Source organism: Cotesia glomerata, linkage group LG4 (assembly GCF_020080835.1).
Source record: "Cotesia glomerata isolate CgM1 linkage group LG4, MPM_Cglom_v2.3, whole genome shotgun sequence".
NCBI lineage: Eukaryota > Metazoa > Arthropoda > Insecta > Hymenoptera > Braconidae > Cotesia > Cotesia glomerata.
Window position 1 is genome coordinate 24,031,756 of NC_058161.1, and position 21,710 is coordinate 24,053,465.

Here is a 21,710-nt window from a genome sequence, read left to right on the forward strand (position 1 = left end):
CTTACATTAAATTTTTATAAAATTTATGTATGCTTAAAGAAAAAATAGGAATTTTTTTTGGATAAAATTTAATTTTTGGAGGGAAAAAAATTTTTGGAAAAATTTTCTAGGAGTTATGGAATGTTTATTTAAAACGTTCTAGGAGTTCTTGAGGGTTTGTTTTTGGAAACTAGATTTTTGTGAGAGTTCTAGCTAATTTGGGATAAAATTTTCTAGTCGTTAGAGAATTATAAAAAAACTAGCAATAAATAAGAATTATAAAAAACTATAATGTAAAAGCCCCAATAGATGATCACTCCATGTATTTGTATATCTATATTCACAAATATAGGTATACAAATACATGGAGTGATCATATACTGGTACATGATCATCTATTGGGGCTTTTACCTTAAATAAATGAAATTTTGCTTTATTAAATAATGACTTTTGTTAAATTGCACTGTACTTTTTTAACTATTGACGTTTTTAATGATATAAGCTCATCCCGATGTTACACTCATCAAGCGCTTTCATTTGAGTACCCACATGCATTTTTGATATATTTTTCATATATACACAGAAAAAAAAGTCATCTCGAGTCAAGTAATATTTACTTGATCCAAGTATATTCAACTGAAGATAAAATATATTCTTGAGTTAAGTAAATTTTTTTCTTGTATTGGTCAATCTTGGTTTAAGCAAATATTCCCTAGTTCCAACAGGCTTACCAACTTAAGTGAAGAAAAAAACCTCTTAATCCAAGTAAATCATTCTCTTGGTTTTTGAACTTGCTTGATGTACACACGGGCGCATCGAAGCCCGAGTAGGACAGCAGCCGCGCGGAAACCCATTTTCAACATTAAATAAAAATTATTGTTTATGGAGCTAGAGTTCCGGGACTCGAGACTTTTTTTCAGAAATTTCCTCCTCTTTAAGGATCTTTTTTCTGATTGTCGATATCACTTATAGTTATTGAGTTATTAACGCAACAAATTTCTAACGGTGTACTTTGTATGAGTCGAGCAAATACTTGTATATACATATATTTTTGTCACTACACACTTAACTGTAAAGCAGTAATATAATGGGAAATCAGCACGTTAAAAATTAATCAAAATAGTCTAATTAAATGAACACAAAAAATAAAAATCATGCATAAGGTTATTTTTTTAAATTTAATTCTTTATTCAAAAAATTTCGGTTTAGTTCCAAAAAATCACGTCGCCAACGTTGGCGCTACTTTCTCAAACCAAGAGAAAGATTTACTTGGGGTAAGTATATGACATTATTAGTTCAAGAATAAATTTTTTCAACTAAGATAGCAGAATAATTTGAAACAAGAAGTAAATTTTGAAGAAAATGATTTTCTTGAGTCAAGATGACTTTTTTTTCTGTGTACATATACATAATATATATAAATATATAAAAAATTGATGTGGGTATTCAAATGAAAGGTCTCGATGAGTGTAATGTCGGGATGAGCTTATATCTTTAAAAATGTCAATAGTTCATAAGATACGAGGTCACTTCTTATTTGTGTATCTAGAAATAGAGCATTTTCGAATGCAGCCTAAATACTTATCATAATAAATTGATTATCGGTGAGAATGATATGAAACCTTAAAAAGGCACAAATTCACGTCAAGACCTTTGCAATGACACTAAATTTCACTAAAAAATCCGACTTTATCATATGACTATCCTGGATACAAAATATTTTGTATTCTCTTAATAACACAAATCAGGAGTAAAAAATATAATTTTTAGAGTTCGACAAAATTTAAGACAAAAATTTATACAAGTTATAAAAAATTATAAAATTTTAAACATTCTAGGTGTTCTAGAACAATTAATTTCTTACGTTAAGTTATAGAAAAGTTGAACTGGTCTAGAATTCTTAGAAAAATTCAAATTTTCCTGCAAATCCTAAAGAAACTTTAAACTTTCCAAACGTTCTAGAAAATTAAAAATTTTATAAATTGAATTTTTTCTACGAATCCTAAAAAAATTTTAACTTCAAAAGTTTTATAAAAATTTCAAATTTTCTAGAATTTATAGAAAGTTAAATTTTTACAACGAACTCTAGAAAAATTCTGCACTAAAACATAAGTTAAAACTTTCTAGAACCTATTTTTTGCTTATTACTTCTCTTTAAATAGGTCCAAACATGTCGAGTGAGATATTATTTTCTTTAGAATGAAACGCAAAATCATATACAACCATCCAAAAATAAATAAATTCAAAAATAAATTTTTTTTGAACATTCTAGAACCTATTTTTTGATCATCACACCTTTTTAAAATGATCAAAGTACATCGAGTGATACATCATTTCCTTCAGAATCAAATGCAAAATTTTGTACAACCATCAAAAAATAAAAAAATTCAAAAATAAATTTTTTTTTAACAGTAGAACCTACTTTTTGATTATTACGCCTTTTTAAAATGATCAAAACATATCAAGTGATACATCATTTTCTCCAGAATTAAATGCAGAATTTCATACAATCATTAAAAAAATTCTTAATTGAAATTTCTAGAGCTGAAAAACTTTCCAGAACTCCCAAAAAATTTTTTTCTCTGAAAAATCTCACCTGCAATAAAAAAAAATCAATACAGATCCAATAAATGTCTGTGAATTTTTTCTACAAATCCTAAAAAAATTGTAATTTTTCAAAAGTTTTATAAAAAATTTTAATTTTCTAGAATTTATAGAAAGTTTAATTTTTCCAAATTCTAGAAAAATTCAAATTTTCCAAAAGTTAATAAAAATTCAAATTTTCAAAAATTAAATTTTTTGTACAAATCCTAAAAAAACTTTAAACTTTCTAGAATTTCTAAAAAAATTCAAACTTTCCAGAAATTCTAGAAAATTCATTTTTTCCAAGTCTTATAAAAATTTTTAAGCCTAAAAAAATTAAAAATAATTCTAGCCAATTCCCCTAATAATAATCCAAAAAATCTTGTTCCAGGTCGGCGACGACACGTGTGTCGGAGTTGCGGTGCACTTGCTCCAAACTCTTCATCATCATCATCATCAGCAGCAGCAGCAGCTTCCAGTCTCTCGAGCCCATTACCAAGCCCGGAAACTCTCAAGCTGGATTGCAGATTGAACCACTTGCAGGATAAAGAAGACAACTATGACGTGAGATTAGGGTGCTGCTACTCCCGGTTAAGGAGCCACCAGCTCTACGATCACCACAGTCATCACCACCATCGTCATCACCAGGGAGGTTATCTCAATCTAGATGCTGACAATCAGAGCAGACAAGAGTCGTCTTCCTCGAGGCATACTGCCTCCTCGGACAACCGGTTACTTCAGGACTCCTCTGATGACTCTCTCACCAGGATAACGGGGCTAAGGACGACTTCCACCACTATTCCGACGATATCTTCTTCGACACGGGACTTTACTATTAATAATAATAATAATAATAATAATAATAATAATAATAATAATAATAATAATATAGAATGTGGTAATGTTGAAATAAATAATAGTAAACAAATTTTACAAACGAGACAAAGAACAAGAAGAGAAACATGTCGAGACACGAATAGAACTGTTGATACTATACATAGAAGAAATGGAATTCCTTCGTATTTAGCGACGATATTATTGTTGTCATATGCTTTGTTTGGAATAGCAGGTTAGTATATTTTTTTATTTTTAACTTAGAAACTTAAAAAAAAATTTTTTTTTATATAATTTTTTATACCTATTAATAAAAAAATTTTTTCATATAATTTTATAAAAAGTAAAATTTTTCCATACAATTTTATATAAAATTATGGATAATTTTTTTATAACGTCATATAATTATATATAGTTATGGAAATCCACATATAATTTTATATGATAAAATTTTTCTTCATATAATTTTACATAACTATAAAAAAAATTTGTTTTTCATATAATTTGATAAAAAGTAAATTTTTTCCATACTTTATATGAAATTATGGTTAATTTTGCATAACATCATAATTATATATAAGATGGAAATCTACATATAATTTTATATAATAAAATTTTTTTTCGTATGTTTTGATATAAAAAATTTTTTTATATACTTTTATATAAAGTTATGTATTATTATGTGTAACGCTGTAAAATTGCATGAGTATAAAACTTAGCATATAACTTTATATAACCAGCACATTGCATGAGTTTTTATTGTATATAAAGTTGTATGTAATTATATAGAACAATGTATAATTATAGAAAACTGTTTAAAATTATTGAGAGTTAACAATGATATCGACGTTCTAATTAGCAAATTGTCTACCCGAGTAAAAATGAAATTATTATTTTTTACGGAAAAATAATAAATTTCGTTCGACCGCCGCACCACCGCTGCACCACCGCCGCACCACTGCTGCACGACCGCCGTTTGGCGGACTATTACGCCGCACGCTAAAAATTTACTCCCCCTAGCATCGCCGCACTACCGCTGCACCACCGCCGCACCAATGCTAAATCATACCTACAATTTCACAAAAAATGGTATCATAATTAATTTATCATGCAATAATTAATTAACAAATAAAGCGACTAGAAATCTTTATGTAAGACCTATTGATCAACCTCCTTTTAATCGAATGCATAATATTAAAAAAAAAAAATTTTTTTTAAATCAGGCCAAAGCACCGCGAAATTATTGATTTTTTTAGTCGTATTGTTGACGTAGATTTTTAATTTCGTCCTCGGGTTGCACAGAAGCGGTACGCCTATCGAAATACTTTGAAAGAATTTTAAAAATTGAACTGTGATGGGATTCGAACCTGGATCGTCTGCATGGAAGTCTCGAACATTGCCAACTGCACTGCAAGCCATACTTAACTTAAAAAATTTAGTTAAGCTATTTGAATGATCAACGAATATATTATTTCAATGTATATACCATCAAACAGTGGTATGGTGCGGCGGTGGTGCAGCGGTGGTGCGGCGGTCGAACGAAATTTATTATTTTTTCATCAAAATTAATAATTTTATTTTTACCCGGGCGCGTCACAGCTGTGGTGCGGCGGTGGTGCGGCGAATAGAAATTTATTTACTTGTCACGGCGCTGGTGCGGCGATAGTGCGGCGAATAGATAAATTCTTTACTTGTCACGGCGGTGGTGCGGCGGTGATACGGCACTTGTAAAATAACCAAAATTTTCACGGCTGTAGTGCAGTGGTGGTGCGGCGCTTAAAAAGCCGTGCAGCGGTGGTGCGGCGGAATTCTGTTTTTACTCGGGTAACTCCATTTTAGAGAATTTTCCATTTGTACGAAAATACAATTAGTTCGAAATTTATTATCACTTTAAAAAACCATTTAATATTTAATAGAGGTATAATATTTTGGTTAGGAGCATTCAAATAATTTATAATGGGACTATTACTACATCAAAATGTTAAAAAATCACCCTCTAAAAAATAAGGAGTTAGAACAATTGCTAATCAGACCGTCGATATATGATTTTATACAACAGTTTTTTTTAATTTGATTAAATTGAAAAATTGTATAGGATGATATAGAATTATATGTAACAAAAATTTATATTGTTTTTTATAACTATATAAGGAAAAATAGAATTATATAAGACTAAAATTTGAAACAATGTTAAATTATACATGACTGAAAATCATATTCAACTTTATAAAATCATTTCTGTATAGTTCTAAATAATTATATGGAACAATAGAAAATTATATATATTTGGAACTTAAAATTACTATGAACAAAGTTTATATAATTTTATAAAGCAATGTAAAATCATATAAAATCAAAATTTTAATAATTTTCTACAGTTATACAAAACAATACAAAGTTATTTAAGTTGGAAACTCTTATAATTTTACATAATTATATGAAACAATGTAAAATTATATGCTAAAAATTCCTATAATTTTACAAACGAATTTTCATATATTTTTCTACAATAATATGAAACAATATAATATTATATTGAGCCAAAATTGATATAATTTTCATAATTATAAAAAACAATGTAAAGTTATATAAGGCTGAAATTTATATAATTTTATATAATCAATCACACAATTTTCTATAACTATTTGAAATATTGTAAAATTATACATGCTAAAAATTCTTATAATTTCACAAACGAATTTTTATATAATTTTTTACAATAATATAAAACAATATATTATTATATATTGAACTAAAATTTAGATAATTTTTTATAATTATTCAAAACAATGTAAAACTATACAAAATTAAAATTTATATAATTTTTTACAATTTTACAAAACAATCTAAAGGTATATAAGTCTAAAATTTATATAATTGAAGTCATATAATTTTACATATTTACATGTATCAATTGAAAATTATCTATGACTAAAATTCATATAATTTTACATAATTATTTGAAACAATGTAAAATTATACAAAACTAAAATTTATATAATTTTTTACAATTATACAAAACAATGTAAAGTTATACAAGTCTGAAATTTACATAATTCTATATAATCAAACTCACATAATTATACATAAACATTTGAAACAATGTAAAATTATACACAACAAAAATTTATATAATTTCACATGAAAATTTTTATCCAATTTTCTACACTAAAAATTCTTTCTCCCTTTCTTCCTTCTTTCTCAATACTCATGTCTTCTTTGTATCTGTAACACAAAAGCCTACACATTGTATCTACTTAGTATGTTCAAAAACACAGCCTTATAATTTAATAACATAATAATACAATATACAATATACTACAATACTACTTACGATATTTGACACATTTTGACATGGACACACTTAATTATAATGATTATTATTATTACACACCCAGGGAATCGTTGAATTTGAACAGGTGACAGATAGTACAAGCAGATGCGACCCACCAAATATTTTGTTCCGACAAAACGTACACACGTTATAACTTGCAATTCAAACCGTTTCTTCTTTTTCTTCTATTTTTTTTTCTTACTCAAAACACGCACACATATTTATATATATGTTCATTGAATTCTCAAATATCGTACAACTCTATTGTAATTTAAAGGGTAGAATTTTTTTTTATTATTATTTTTAAACTTAGACTTAGATTTTTTTTTAAGAAAAAAAAATTTTTCATCTTTAAAACTTTGATTTTTTTTTATTATTTTAAAATTTAGTTAAATTTTTTTTCAAGAAAAAAAAATCATAATTTTTTTTTTTTTTAATATTTTAAAATTTAATAAAATTTTTTTTTTTATTTTTTATTTTTAGAATTTTTATTTTTTTTTTTTTATTATTTTAAAATTAAGTTAAATTTTTTTTTAAGAAAAAAAAATCATAATATTTTTAATTTTTATTTTTTTTTTTAGTATTTTAAAATTTAATTAAATTGTTTTTTTTTTAATTTACATTTTTTTAATTTCGATTTTTTTTTAATTAATTTTTTTTTTTTAATTTTAGATGCATGTTCTTCAAAATCGACACCGAAACCGCGGCCTCCAACGACGACAGCTCGCCCCAGCATCACATTCCGTCAAAATCCATGCCCGCCTGATTACGCGGAGTGGTATTGTCTGAACCAAGCGACTTGTTTTACTGTCAAAATACAAGACTCTTTACTCTATAATTGCCTGTAAGTAATTATTATTTTTATTAAATTTTTAAATAATTTTTTTAGAATTTTTTAAGATATTTTAAAAAAAAAGAGCGATTTTGGGAAGAAAAATTGATTTTTTGGGTAAAAAAAATTAGTTAAAAATAAAAAAAAAATTAAGGAAGATTCGGGAGGAAATTTTGGGGAAAATAATGTATAACTTTATTTTTTGGAATTATTATTAGTAGTAGTAATAATTAAAATAAAATAAAATATATAGAAGCGATTTTTGGTAATTATGAAATAAGAAGTTTAAAATTTATTTTTTGGATTTAATAAATTTAAGAAAAAAAAAAAAATTTTAAGAAACTACGTTGAATTCTGAAGAAATAAATGTATGAATTTATTTTTTTTGGAAAAATTTTAAGGGGAGTAATAATCAAAATAAGATTCATGTAAAAGAGTGATTTTTGGACATGATGAATTTTGGAAAGTTTAAAATTTTTTTCTTTAGGCTAAAAAATTTTTTTTTTTAAATTAAAAATTTTGCGATTATCTACGTTAAATTCTAAAGAAAATGATCTATTCATTAATTTTTTTTGGTCATTAAAAGGGTGGTAATAATTAAAATAACATTCATATTTAAGAGTCATTTTTAATAACCATGAATTTTTTTCAATTCAAAATTGAGTTTTAAGACTAAAAACATTTTTTTTTCGAAAAATTAAAAATTTTGCGATGATTTACGTTAAATTCTTGAGAAGTTGATCTATTCATTAAATTTTTTGTGTTCATTTAAAGGGTAGTAATAATTAAAATATCATTCATATTTAAGAGCCATTTTTAATAACCATTAATTTTTTTTTAATTCAAAATTGAGTTTTAGGACTAGAAAATTTTTTTTTTGAAAAATTAAAAATTTTTCATAAAACTCCATTAAGTTCTGCGTATAATAATGTATGACTTTATTTTTTTTGATCAATTATAACAGTAGTAATAATTAAAACAAAATTTTTATCCACACAAAAGTTCAATTTTCAGTCATTATAAAATTGATTTAATTTTTTTTTCCAATTTAGAATAAATCAAATAAATTTATTCTTAGAATAATAAAATAAATATATATTAAAAAAAAAAATTCTTAGAAAAAACGTGTTAAATTTTTATGGTATTGAATTATAAATTTTATGAATCGGTATCTTCGATAGGATAATCCTTAAATTTCATGCCTGAACACGTAAAAAATTTTTTCCTACAATTATTAATGATTAATGATGAAAAAAATTGATTAAAATAATAAATGATACATGTTTTTTGTATAAAGTAAAAAATAAATAAATAAGAGTGATGAGTGGATTTAAATGTAATGTAAGATTGGGTCGGTAGCGTGCGGCACAAACAAGTAAAGGATTTTCTGCCGCATTGCCGTATTCTTGAGTGCCGGCACTGCAAATTTACCTATGCATCTATTACATTATATGTAATGTATTTCTTCTATATATATATATGTAGTGTGTATGTAGAGAGTATGTGGATGAGATTGTGCATCGGTTGCTTATACTACGGCCATAAAAATTTAAATATACGCTGGGGTCATAAACCTTTTAATATTTTTTTTTTATTATAATTATATTACTAATTTATAATTTTTTATTAATGAACTTGATGAAATTAATTATTACCAGTTTCAATAGTAATTTAAATGTAAAGTGTCATACATAATTTGCTTCAGAATTTAATGTAGTTTATTTTTAAATTTTTATTTTATTTTTAAAAATTTTTTTTACTCTGAAAAATCTATTTTAACTTGTTCAATTTAAAAATTCCCAAAAATCGTTCATATATCAATCTTACTTTAATTATTATTATCACTAATAATCATTTTAAAAAATTAACTTATGCATTATTTTCTTCTGAATTTAATGCAGAATCTTCTACAATTTTTATTTTTTTTTTTTTAAATTGGTATCACCCCTTAAAATCAATTTTAAACTCCTGCACCTCCAAAATTCTCAAAAACGGCTCTTAAAAAATTAAAAAAAAAAAATAATCTGGCTTCTTAATTTCTTCAGAATATCCTCCAGAATCTCCCCGAACTTTTTTTTTATTTTAAAAAAATTTTCTTCTTCCTCAAAAATCAATTTCAAACTCGCTAAAATTAATACATACTAAAAATTACTCTTCAAAATGAATCTTATTTTAATTATTATTATTATTTATAATTATATAAAAAATTAAAATGACACTTGATTTTCTTCACAATTTAATGCAGAATCTCCTCCAATTTTTCTTTTGTTGGTAAAAAATTTCCTTCATCCCCAAAAATCAATTTTAAACTTCCCCACCTCCAAGATTCTCAAAAACCGCTCTTTTATACAATTCTTATTTTAATTTTTTTCTCCCCTCCAAAATTCCTCCAAAAAAATAATCTGACCCCTCAATCTCTTCAGATTTTCCTTTAGAATCTCCCCAAATTTTTCTTTTATTTTAAAAAATTTTCTTCTCCCCCAAAAATCAATTTTAAACTCCTCTACCTCGAAAATCACTTCTACATACACTGAGAAAACAGTTCATTTAAATGAAATGAGGCTCGTTAACTATAAATAAATCTCTTAAATATCACAAGAAATATTTATTTAATACAAATAAATTGATTTATTTGAGACAAAGTTACAGTATATTTGAAGTATATTTGAATTATATACTAAAAGTAGACATATCGAACGTTTGGGGTTAAATGGGCACTTCTTTTGGAATTATTAATTATACTGTAATTAACAATAATACTAAAGTTAGTCGACGTTTTTAATTTTGAATTTTTTTATTTATTTATTAAATTTGAACTAGAAAATATTTTTTAAAAATTGCATTTATAATTTTTCAAGTTTTTTAAGAATGAAGTTTTTTAATAAAAAATTTCTTTTGTAACAATTTTTTCAATAAAAAAAATTCTAAAAATTTTTAGATGTCGGCTAACTTAATTTTCATAAATTAACAGACATCTGTCAATTTTTAGGACTTTTATAATAATAAAATTTTAATCAAAAAATAAAAAAAAAAATTGCAAGTGCAAATTTTTTTTTTAAATATGTTTTTTATCGTTGATCTGTAATAAAAATTAAAAAAATTGACAGATGTCTGCTAACTTCAGCATCATAATTATTAATGTCTATTATAGTTAACTATTCCAATACATATATTTGTCTAAGCATATATATATATATTTTTTTTTATTTTATTTATTTTTATAAAACTTAAACAAACACATTTGTAAAATGAGTTAATTGTCATTATTTACTTTTTACAAATCACGTCGAGAAATAACAGTGGCGACCGCAGCGGCACCAGGCGTAATTTACTTAAAGTGAGATTTGTTAATAGTTAACAAATCTTTATTTGAATGAAATAAATGAGTCGATTCAGTTAAATAAACCAAAACGAAGTAGTATTTGATTCAAAGTAATATATATTTGAATGGAAGAAATTTGTTAACATTAAATACATATTTTTAATTTATTTCAAATAAATCTGCGCATTTGAGCCAAACAATTTTATTATTATTTTTAAAAAAATTTTTCATCCCCAAAAATGAATTTTAAACTCCCTCACCTTCAAAATCCTCAAAAATCACTCGTATTCACAATTCTTATTTTAATTCTTACTCCCTTTAAAATTTCTCCAAAAATTTCATCTGACCCCTCAATTTCTTTAGAATTTCCTCCAGAATCTTTCCGAATTTTTTCTTTATTTTTAAAAAATTTTCTTCACCCCCAAAAATCAATTTTAAACTCCCGTACCTACAAAATCACTCTTATCTCCAATTCTTATTTTAATTATTACTCCCCTTAAAATTTCTTTAAAAAATTAAATTGACCCCTTGAAATCCCTCCAAAATTTTCCCTAATTTTTCTTATACCTCTAAAAAAATTCCCAGACCACTACCCGAGCGTGAGAAGAAAAAAAAACTAAATTAATCTCGAGGTTTATCCTTATTGTGTCCGAAATTACCGTCTAGTTACTAAATTTTCCCAAGGAAAAGAAAAAGAAAAACAGAATAGAAGCGAATAATCTCTAGACGCCAAAGAGTTCCAACCTCTCGACAGTCCTCAGTCCTCAAGCCAAATTTATTATTATTTAAAGTGTCCCATAGTCGCCAAGGACCTGCCACAAAATAAAATAAAATCTGAAAAATTCAACAGGTCCCGGCTCAGATCAAGAAAAATCTCCGAATTACTGGAACGGAATAAATTTTAAATTGGCAGAATTTTTGTTCAAAAGAATAAATTTTCGATTTCTTAAAGTTTTACCGAAAAAAAAAAAAAAAAAAATAAATAAAGGAGGGGGGAGAGAAAGAAAGAGAGAGAAGACAAGTAGACGGTTATTTTAAAAATTACAATTATAAGAATAAAAATAAAAATAACAATGGAGGATTGGGAGGAGAGGGAGGAGCGGTGCTCGGTGGAGCTTCCAGTTTCCCACGGTGTTTGCTTTGTCAGTTGATACGGGCACTCTTTAAATCTTTCGTTTCGCGTTAACACTGTTTTACGATATAATGGTCATATTATTACTTTTTTTTTTTGAGGCCATAGACCACCGGTCGGTTAGTTTTTTGGGACCTCGGACAGTTAATTGAACATTTGCGGGAAATTTTTTCAGTGAAATTTTTTTAAAAATTAGGGGAGGTTCTGGAGGAAATTTTGGAGGGATTCAGGAGTTTAATTTTATTTTTTTTAATTTTAAAGGGAGTAATGATTAAATTAAAAATTGGAGATAAGAGTGATTTTGAAAGTAGGGGGGTTTAAAATTGATTTTTGGGGGTGAACAAAATTTTTTAAAAATAAAAAAAAAATTCAGACAGATTCTGGAGGAAATTCTGAAGAAATTGAGGGGTCAGATGAAATTTTTGGAGAAATTTTAAAGGGAGTAATAATTAAAATAAGAATTGTAAATATGAGTGATTTTTAAGGATTTTGAAAGTGGGGAAGTTTAAAATTGATTTTTGGAGATGAAAAGAATTTTTTTAAAATAAAAAAAAATGGAGAAAATTTTGGGGGAATTAAGGGGTGAGTTTATATTTTTGAAAGAATTTTAAGGGGAGTAATAATTAAAGTAAGAGTTGTATGTAGAAGTCATTTTCGAGGTAGAGGAGTTTAAAATTGATTTTTGGGGATGAAGAAAATTTTTTAAAAATAAAAGAAAAATTTGGGGAGATTCTGGAGGAAATTTTGAAGAAATTGAGGGGTCAGATTATTTGTTGGAGGAATTTTGGAGGGGAGAAAAAAATTAAAACGACAATTGTATATGAGCGGTTTTTGGGAATCAAAGGTGGGGGAGTTTAAAATTGATTTTTGGGGGAGAAAGAAATTTTTTAAAAACAAAAGAAAAATTGGAGGAAATTCTACATTAAATTCTAAAGAGAATAAAGTTTCATTTCAATTTTTTATATGATTATAAATAATAATAACAATTAAAATATGATTTATTTTAGTCATTTTTAATATGTATTCATTTTAGCGAGTTTAAAATTGATTTTTGGGGGTAATAAAAATTTTTTACTAACAAAAAGAAAATTGAAGAAAATTCTCCATTTAATTCTAAAGAAAATGTGTCATTAAAATTTGTTACATGATTATAAATAATAATAAGAATAAGAATAATTAAAATAAGATTTTTAAAGGCGCGCAGTAGCCCTATCGGATCCGGCCCTTGCTTACCAAAGCATTGGACCGGGTTCGAGTCCGGCGTACACCAATGAATATTTTCAATATTTAAGTGTATTATTCTGCTCAACCCAAAAAATAAAACGAATTCCAATCTCAAAAAGTTTACCCTCTACCGTAGTCGCTCATGACCTTAGTAGTTATGCGACTTTAAACAAATTAAAAAAAAAAAAAAAAAAAAATTTTATTTGTGACCGATGAGCAGTATGAATTTTCCTTTATTAAAAATTGACTTTTGAGATAAAAAAAAATTTTTTTTTGTAAAAAATAAAATTGCATAAAATTTTACATTAAATTCTAAGTAAAATCATGTATGCCATAATTTTTTAAAACAATTATTATTGATAGTAATAATTAAAATAAAATTCATACTTCAAGTGATTTTTGAACAGTATGAATTTTTCTTTATTTATAATCGATTTTCTGGAGTGGAAAAAATTTTACAAGAAAAAATTACAAAATTGTCAAAATTTGACAAAATTTGACAAAAAAAAAAAATTTACTAGAAAGTACATAAATTTCTGAACAAAATCATGTATGAGTTTATTTTTTTGGATAATTATAAGTAGTAGTAATAATTAAAATAAGTTTCAAATATACGAGCGATTTTTCAGATTTTATAAATTATTTTTTTAAATTTAATAAAAATTTTAGTAAAATAATTAATTCTCGGTACAATGACATGTAATACGGTACATATATATGAAAGTATATACATATATACTTATATCATAAATTAGCATATAAAATAACCGATTATAACAATAATTACGTTAACAATGGTATTTATTTAAAATAGTAATAACAATATCTTTTCTTTTCTTTGATCATTACTGTTAATTGGTCATTTATTTTATTATTAACACTGCATATTAATAATCCTATATATTTATAAATAATAAATATATACAAATATGTGTGCATATAGAATTTGTGTGAGTGTATGTGGGTATAAATGGTCTACTTATCCCATTTTCTCGCTCTCATTGCGTTATTCACGTGTACTGACACTACCAACATCTCATTAATATAAATATATTTTAATTTTTTTCCATTTTATTTTTAATTAATTAACATTTTCTATAATAATAATATTAATAATGATAATAATTAAAATTTTACTATGTTTAATAAATTTTTCACTGTAAGCGCAATTTAAGTTATTATTTCTCCTACAATATTGAAGATAGGCCTATAGTATAGGAACGTTTTTTGTAGGAAATTTGTTAAGCTACAATTTTGATTTTCTATAAATTTCTCCTAAAATCAATATTTTAGGAGTTATATCTGTTTTTTTAGTTCCTAATCGCCAATTTTCAATTTTCCTTTAAGTCAATACTATATAAGTGCCTATATCTCCTGAAATATTGAAGATAGACCTATAGTGTGGAAACGTTTTTGTAGGAAATTTCCTAAGCTACAATTTTGTTTACTTATTAATTTTTCCTAAACTCAATATTTTAGGAGTTATAGCCACTTTTTTAAAGGACTTTATAATCACTAGATGATTTTTTATTTTTTATTATAGGAGTATTTCCTAAAATGCCATATCTAATAAAATATCGAAGATAGACCAATATAATACGTACATTTTTTGTAGAAAATTTCTTAAGCTACAATTTTGGTCTCTTATGAATTTTTCCTAAACTCAATATTTTAGGAGTTATGACCATTTTTGAAGATTCTAGAACAAGTTTTTTTTTATTTTTCCACTTTGTGAGCATTTTCAAATTTCTATATTTCTTAAAATATTGAAGATAGGCCTATAGTGTAGAAACGTTTTCTGTAGGAAATTTCCTCAGCTATAATTTTGGTCTCTTATGATTTTCCTCTAAAATCATTATTTTAGGAGTTCTATTCATTTTTTAGTAATTAGATCAATATCTGGTATTTAATTCACAAATTTTCTTCTTTACAAAAAAAAAAATAATAATAATATCAATTTTTTTAATAAAAAAGAAGAAACTAAAAATAGAGGTTAAAAATAATATAATCTTGATTTTAATTATTTCCGCTATATATATATTTAAAAAAAAAAAAGAGAGTATTTATCTGAATCTGAATCTGATATTATATCTGATAAAGTAGTTAAGTTACCTTTCCCTTTATTACCAAAAAAAGAGTTAAAATACAATTAAAATCAAATTTAACGATTAAGATCTTAACAACACTAACAATACAAAAAATACATCTTTTTTTTTTTTTTTTTTTTTTTAATATAATTAAGTCATTAAATATAAATATAATAAAATGGACAAATTTAGGAAAAAATGAAATTTAAAAAGTTTTAAGTTTTAGAAATTTAATTCAAAAAATAAAATTTATTTTTTCTTACAAAAATTTCTTGTAAAAAATTGAATTTAATTAATCAAATTTGTGAACTTTTAATTTTTCGAAATTAAAAATTTTAATTTTTTAATAATTATAATTTCTTATAAAAAAATATGTTAACTTTTTTTATTTCAATTTTAATAATAATAAAATTGATAAATTTGAAAAAAAAATTTTTTTTAATAATAATAACTAGCAACCTTGCAGTCACTACGTGACTGCCGTGACGTGAATTATAAATAAATAAAATTTTGGTTTATCAAATAATGATTTTTGTTAAATTACATTGTACTTTCTTAACTATTGACACTTTTAAAGATATAAGCTCATCCCGATGTTACACTTATTAAGAGCTTTCATTTGAGTACCCACATGCATTTTGATATATTTTTATATATATTTACTATATATAAATATAGAAAATATATGAAAAATTGATGTGGGTACTCAAATGAAAGATCTCTATAAATGTAATGTCAGGGTGAGCTTATATCTCTAAAAATGTCAGTAGTTGACAAGATACAAGGTTATTTCTTAATTATTGACATTTTTAAAGATATAAGCTCACCCTGACGTTACATTCATAGAGACCTTTTATTTGAATGGTTACATCAATTTTTCATATATTTATATGTATTATATATATGTATATATGAAAAATATATCAAAATGCATGTTGGTACTCAAATGAAAGGTCTTGATCAGTGTATTGTCGGGGTGAGCTTATATATTAAAAAATGTCAGTAGTTGACAAGATATAAGGTTATTTCTTAATTATTGATATTTTTAAAAATATAAACTGAACCCGACATAACATTCATTGAAACCTTTCATTTGAGACCCACATCAATTTTTCATATATTTATATGGATTATAAATATGTATATATGAAAAATATATCAAAATGCATGTTGGTACTCAAATGAAAGGTCTTGATGAGTGTATTGTCGGGGTGAGCTTATATCTTGAAAAATGTCAGTAATTGACAAGATATAAGGTCATTTCTTAACTATTGATATTTTTATAGATCTAAGCTCATCCCGAAGTTGCACTCATCAAGAGCTTTCATTTGAGTACCCACATGCACTTTGATATATTTTTCATATATACATATATATACAGTCAAAACCGTTTACAGCGACTTCGCTTAAAGCGACGTGTCGGTTATTACGACAAAATTTTTTAGTCCCGTCTCTATTACATATAAAATTCTCAAGCCAAAAATCTCTTATAACAACATTGCTTATAGCGACAAATCTATATAAAATATATGAAAAATTGATGTGGGTACTCAAATGAAAGGTCTCGATGAGTGTATTGTCGGGGTGAGCTTATATGTTAAAAAATGTCAATATTGAATACTTGTCATAATAAATTGACTAATAAAAATTATTAGATAATAAAAATTTTTTTTTTCCAGATGCGCTGACGGGTTCGTAGGCCAAAGGTGTGAATTTAAAGACTTAGAAGGTTCATATACACGTAAGTATCTATAACAATTATTTTTCTCATTAATAATATGTTAACTAACCCTAATTATACTAATAAATTTTTCATAATTATTTTTTTAGCGTCAAGGCAAAGGATGATGTTAGAAACAGCGAGCATAGCTGGCGGTGCGACGATAGCAGTATTTCTTGTCGTTATTATTTGCATAGCTGCTTATATTCATTGTAAACGCAAACAAAAAGAATTACGTGCTAGGTATTTATTTATCTATTTTTTTATTATTATTAATTGATCGATTGATCGTTAATTTAATCGAATAATATCACTAATCTAAACTTTAACTTAAAAATGATTAATTATTATTTACAATCGATTGATTAATCAATTAATCATCTCGATTAATAAGATATTAACGATTATTAACTTTCAGATCCGGAACAGACACAGTCGACGGAGTGAGCCGTGATCCAGAATTAAGGCCATTTAGTCGTAATCGATCAATAGCAAAAATAATGGCCAAGAATCAACACTTCTCTGTAAGTAAGGCTGATTAATCATGATTAATGCCAATTAACTTCTTAACTACACTTCTTACATAAAAACATACAAGCCCTTTTTTGTAGCTCTTAAAATTTCCTACAAAAAGCTCCTTACAATTTTTCTCTCAATCCACTCGTTTACTCACTGGATCTCATTAATTACTTATTAATTATAATTAACTTCGATTAACTCCTTAACCATAACAGTTACATTAAAATAGTCAAGACCTTTTTTGTAGCTCTTAAAATTCTCTACTAAAAGCTCCTTACAACTTTTCTCTAAATTTACTCGTTCACTCGCTGGAACTCATTAATTACTAATTAATCATGATTAACGCCGATTAACTCCTTAAATATGAAAATTACATAAAAATACTCAAGACCTTTTTGTAGCTCGTAAATTCTCTACAAACAGCTTCTTACAACTTTTTTCTAAATCCACTCATTCACTCGCTGAAACTCATTGACTACTAATTAGTCATGATTAATTTCGATTAACTTTTGAACCACACTTCCTACATAAAAACATCCCACACCTTTTTTGTAGCTCTTAAAATTCTCTACAAAAAGCTCCTTACAACCTTCCTCTAAATCCACTTGTTAACTCGCTGGAACTCATTAATTACTAATTAATCATGATTAACGCCGATTAACTCCTTAACCATGACAGTTACATAAAAATACTCAAAACCTTTTTGTAGCTCTTAAAATTCCCTACAAAAAGCTTCTTACAACTTTTTTCTAAACCCACTCCTTCGCCCGCTAGAGCCCATTAATCATCCGATTAATTAATTAATCATTTTTATTTCAGCCGATAATGTTTCCGTCGATAGAGCAGACACGAATGCCGAGCTGGAACGTCGAACTGACGAGACTGGCCTCCGTCAACGAAGGGAAGCGCTCCAGTCAGTGATCGATTAATCGATTAATCGAGGATTAATCAACAATTAACGCGACAATTAACCATCGAAACATCACAAAAAAAACTGCCAACATCACATTTGATTTTACCGACGGATGATTAATCATTAATCGAAAATGATTAATGAGTAATGGTGATTAATCATCCGTTAATTCTTCATTTTTGTCAGCAAAAATGAAAGAGTCAAAGACTTATTATTAATTTATTATTATTATTATTATTATTATTATTATTATTAACATTAATACGATTAATTAGGTTAATTAATTAATAACCGTTAATTTGATTAATTGATTAATAATTAATGGTTGAAAAAGAAATTTTCGTTAATTTATGACGCGCCTTTATTTGGGAAAGTAAACGGCATTCTACACTTTTTTTCATTTTTTTTTTTTATTAACAAAGATGTAGATAATTAATGACAATTAATTGACGATTAATCGATTAACCAATCGATTAATCAACGAAAAAAAAAATATTTTCTGTAAATAGGGAAAAAAAAATTTTTGTACAAAATTATTGTAAAAAATTTATTAATTTTTTTTTTAATTAATTAATAATTAATATTAAAAAAAAAATCTCAAGACTCAAAAAAATTTATTTATTTATAAAATAATAATAATAATAATCAACAGGATTTTTTGCTAGTCATTTTATAATTTTGTACGTTAGAATTTTTTTTTCTCTATAAAATAATTTTTCAAAAAAAAGGCGATTAATAATTTTTTTTGTTGGTCAAAAAAAATAACCAGTGTAATAAACAAAAAAAAAAGCTCAAGGAGTTGCCTATCACCAGTGCCTTCCAAAATAATAAACTATTATAACAATAATAACATTAATAACTAAACTAAAACAGAAGAAAAAGATTTAATCCAAAGTACTCGCATTTTTGTCCGTTTAAGTAACCAACAAATGTAACGTTTATATATAATTTTTTATATAAATATATATATTATATATAATATATATATATTTAATATCTTGTCAGTATTTGTTTTTCACTAACTAATATAGGAAGTTAAATGGTAACTAAAGTAGTTATAATAGACGCCAGAAATTAAAATGCATTTAAAAAATATTTTCGTAATTTATGTTTGTATGTAAGAATTGTTGAAAAAAAATTTTTTTCAAATTTTTTTGAGGTTAGCTTTTGTAATAGTTATTTGTGATTATCTTTGACCATATGTGATCACTTATGATCATCTGTGTTTATTTAATATCATGAATGTGATCATTTAATATCATATATAGTTCTGTAAAGGCATTATTAGTCATGCATGTGGCCTTATGTGGTCATTTATGATCATATGTGATCATGTTTATGATCTAACGTAGTCATTTCTAATAATATGTGATCATTTCTGTTCATTTGATCATATGTTATGACTATATGTGATAATTTATGATCATATGCATCACGCATCAAATGATCACCATTTATGAACATACATTATCATTCATGACCATAGAAGATCATCTATGATCATACATATGATCATTTATGATCATAATTATGGTCATATTTGTGATCATTCATGATCATATTTGTGATCATATGTGGTCATATGTACTATGATTTATTATCATAGATGTGATAATTTATGTTCATATTTTTGATCATACATATGATCGTTTGTGATCATACATATGATCATTTGTGATCATACATATGATCATATTTGTAATCATACATATGATCATATTTGTAATCATACATATGATCATATATGTTATGATTTATGATCATAGATGTGATCATTCATGATCATATGTAGTCATATATGCTATGATTTATAATCGTAAATGTGATCATTTATAATCATATTGGTGATCATACATATGATCATATTGGTGATCATACATATGATCATATTTGTGATCATGCATATGATCATTTACGATCATACATATGACCACATGTGACAATATTAATGATCAGAATATTATCTTTCTTTCCCTAAAATTTTTTTTTCGATATTATAACAAAATTTGTTTACATTAAAAAAATTTTATCAATTTTTTTTAATACAAAAAAATATTGTTAAAATACCAATAAAAATTTCCCTAACAAATATTTTTGTATTTCTTCAAACTAACCTCAAAAAAATAAAAAAAAATTTTTTTTCTAAAATCTTATACATAAAAATTAATTACAAATAGAATTATAAATAGTAAAAAAAATAAAATAAATTATGATAAATGTTTATTGTATTAATTTGTATTTGTAATCTTTTTGTATAATTTATTAAAACAATTTAATATATATATTAATTAATAAAAATTGATAATAAAATTAAATTACTTATAAATAATTTAATTTTTATTATTATTATTAATTAATTAATTTATTAAATAATATTATTATTATTTTAATATTGTATTGTAATATGTCATATATTTTGATTGTACTATTAGAAATAAATGGTAATTTGTTTAGTAAATATTAAAAATAATAATAATATTAATTATTATAATAATAATAATCATCGAAATGCATAATTAAAAAAAAATGAATGTAAAAAATAAATTATTTTCCAGTTAATTAAACATTATGTTAATTACATGCCAGTGACTCAAAATTAATGACGTAATTAATCAATTTATTTATGTATTACAATATATATATTTATATATATTTAAAAAAAATAATTGAAGAAAGAAAAAGAAATAAGAAATAATAAGCTTGTAAAGACACGTGTATAATTATCAATTATTAATTACTACCGAAGGTGGCCTTTAAGTTTTCTATTTAATCGTTAATTAAGTAATTAATTGATGAAATAAAAATATTGTTAGAATTAGTTCGTAATAAAGATAAGTTAAGAGTATGAATAATTAGAGATTATAGTTGTAATTATTGATAGTAATCATTGATAATTATTATTAAATTATAAACAATAAAAAATGCTTTAATAAAAAAATTATTTGAAGTTTTTTTTTTCAATTTTATTTTTAAGCCCTAATTATTATTAAGGTAGAAGCTCCAATTATTGACACTTATAAGAGACAATATTATGATTTAATTAGGGGTATTCCATGTGAAATGGGAAAATAACTAAAATTTTAAAATTTCTCTAATTCATTTTATTTGAATCCTAATTTATTGTTAAAAGTTTAGATTTTACTAACTTGTAAAGAAAATTTTTTTTAATCAATAAGAAAATCGATTTTTTTATCCTAGTAACTTTTCAGCCGTACTAACTTGTATCCGGGT

The 21,710-nt window shown here is 24.9% G+C and overlaps 1 protein-coding gene across 2 annotated transcripts in view; it reads left to right on the forward strand.

Annotated features, from left to right (window-relative positions):
- The window catches only part of LOC123264474 (1-phosphatidylinositol 3-phosphate 5-kinase-like), a 63,365-nt gene extending 44,450 nt beyond the window's left edge, over positions 1 to 18,915 (forward strand). For both annotated transcript variants that reach the window (XM_044727786.1, XM_044727787.1), the window contains 6 exons: positions 2,954 to 3,631; positions 7,403 to 7,574; positions 17,007 to 17,068; positions 17,158 to 17,290; positions 17,466 to 17,571; positions 18,386 to 18,915. In XM_044727786.1, the coding sequence (XP_044583721.1) occupies positions 2,954 to 3,631; positions 7,403 to 7,574; positions 17,007 to 17,068; positions 17,158 to 17,290; positions 17,466 to 17,571; positions 18,386 to 18,487 (1,253 nt within the window). In that variant the 3' untranslated portion in view covers positions 18,488 to 18,915. The remainder of the gene's footprint in view (positions 1 to 2,953; positions 3,632 to 7,402; positions 7,575 to 17,006; positions 17,069 to 17,157; positions 17,291 to 17,465; positions 17,572 to 18,385) is intronic.
- Positions 18,916 to 21,710: the final 2,795 nt, after the last annotated feature.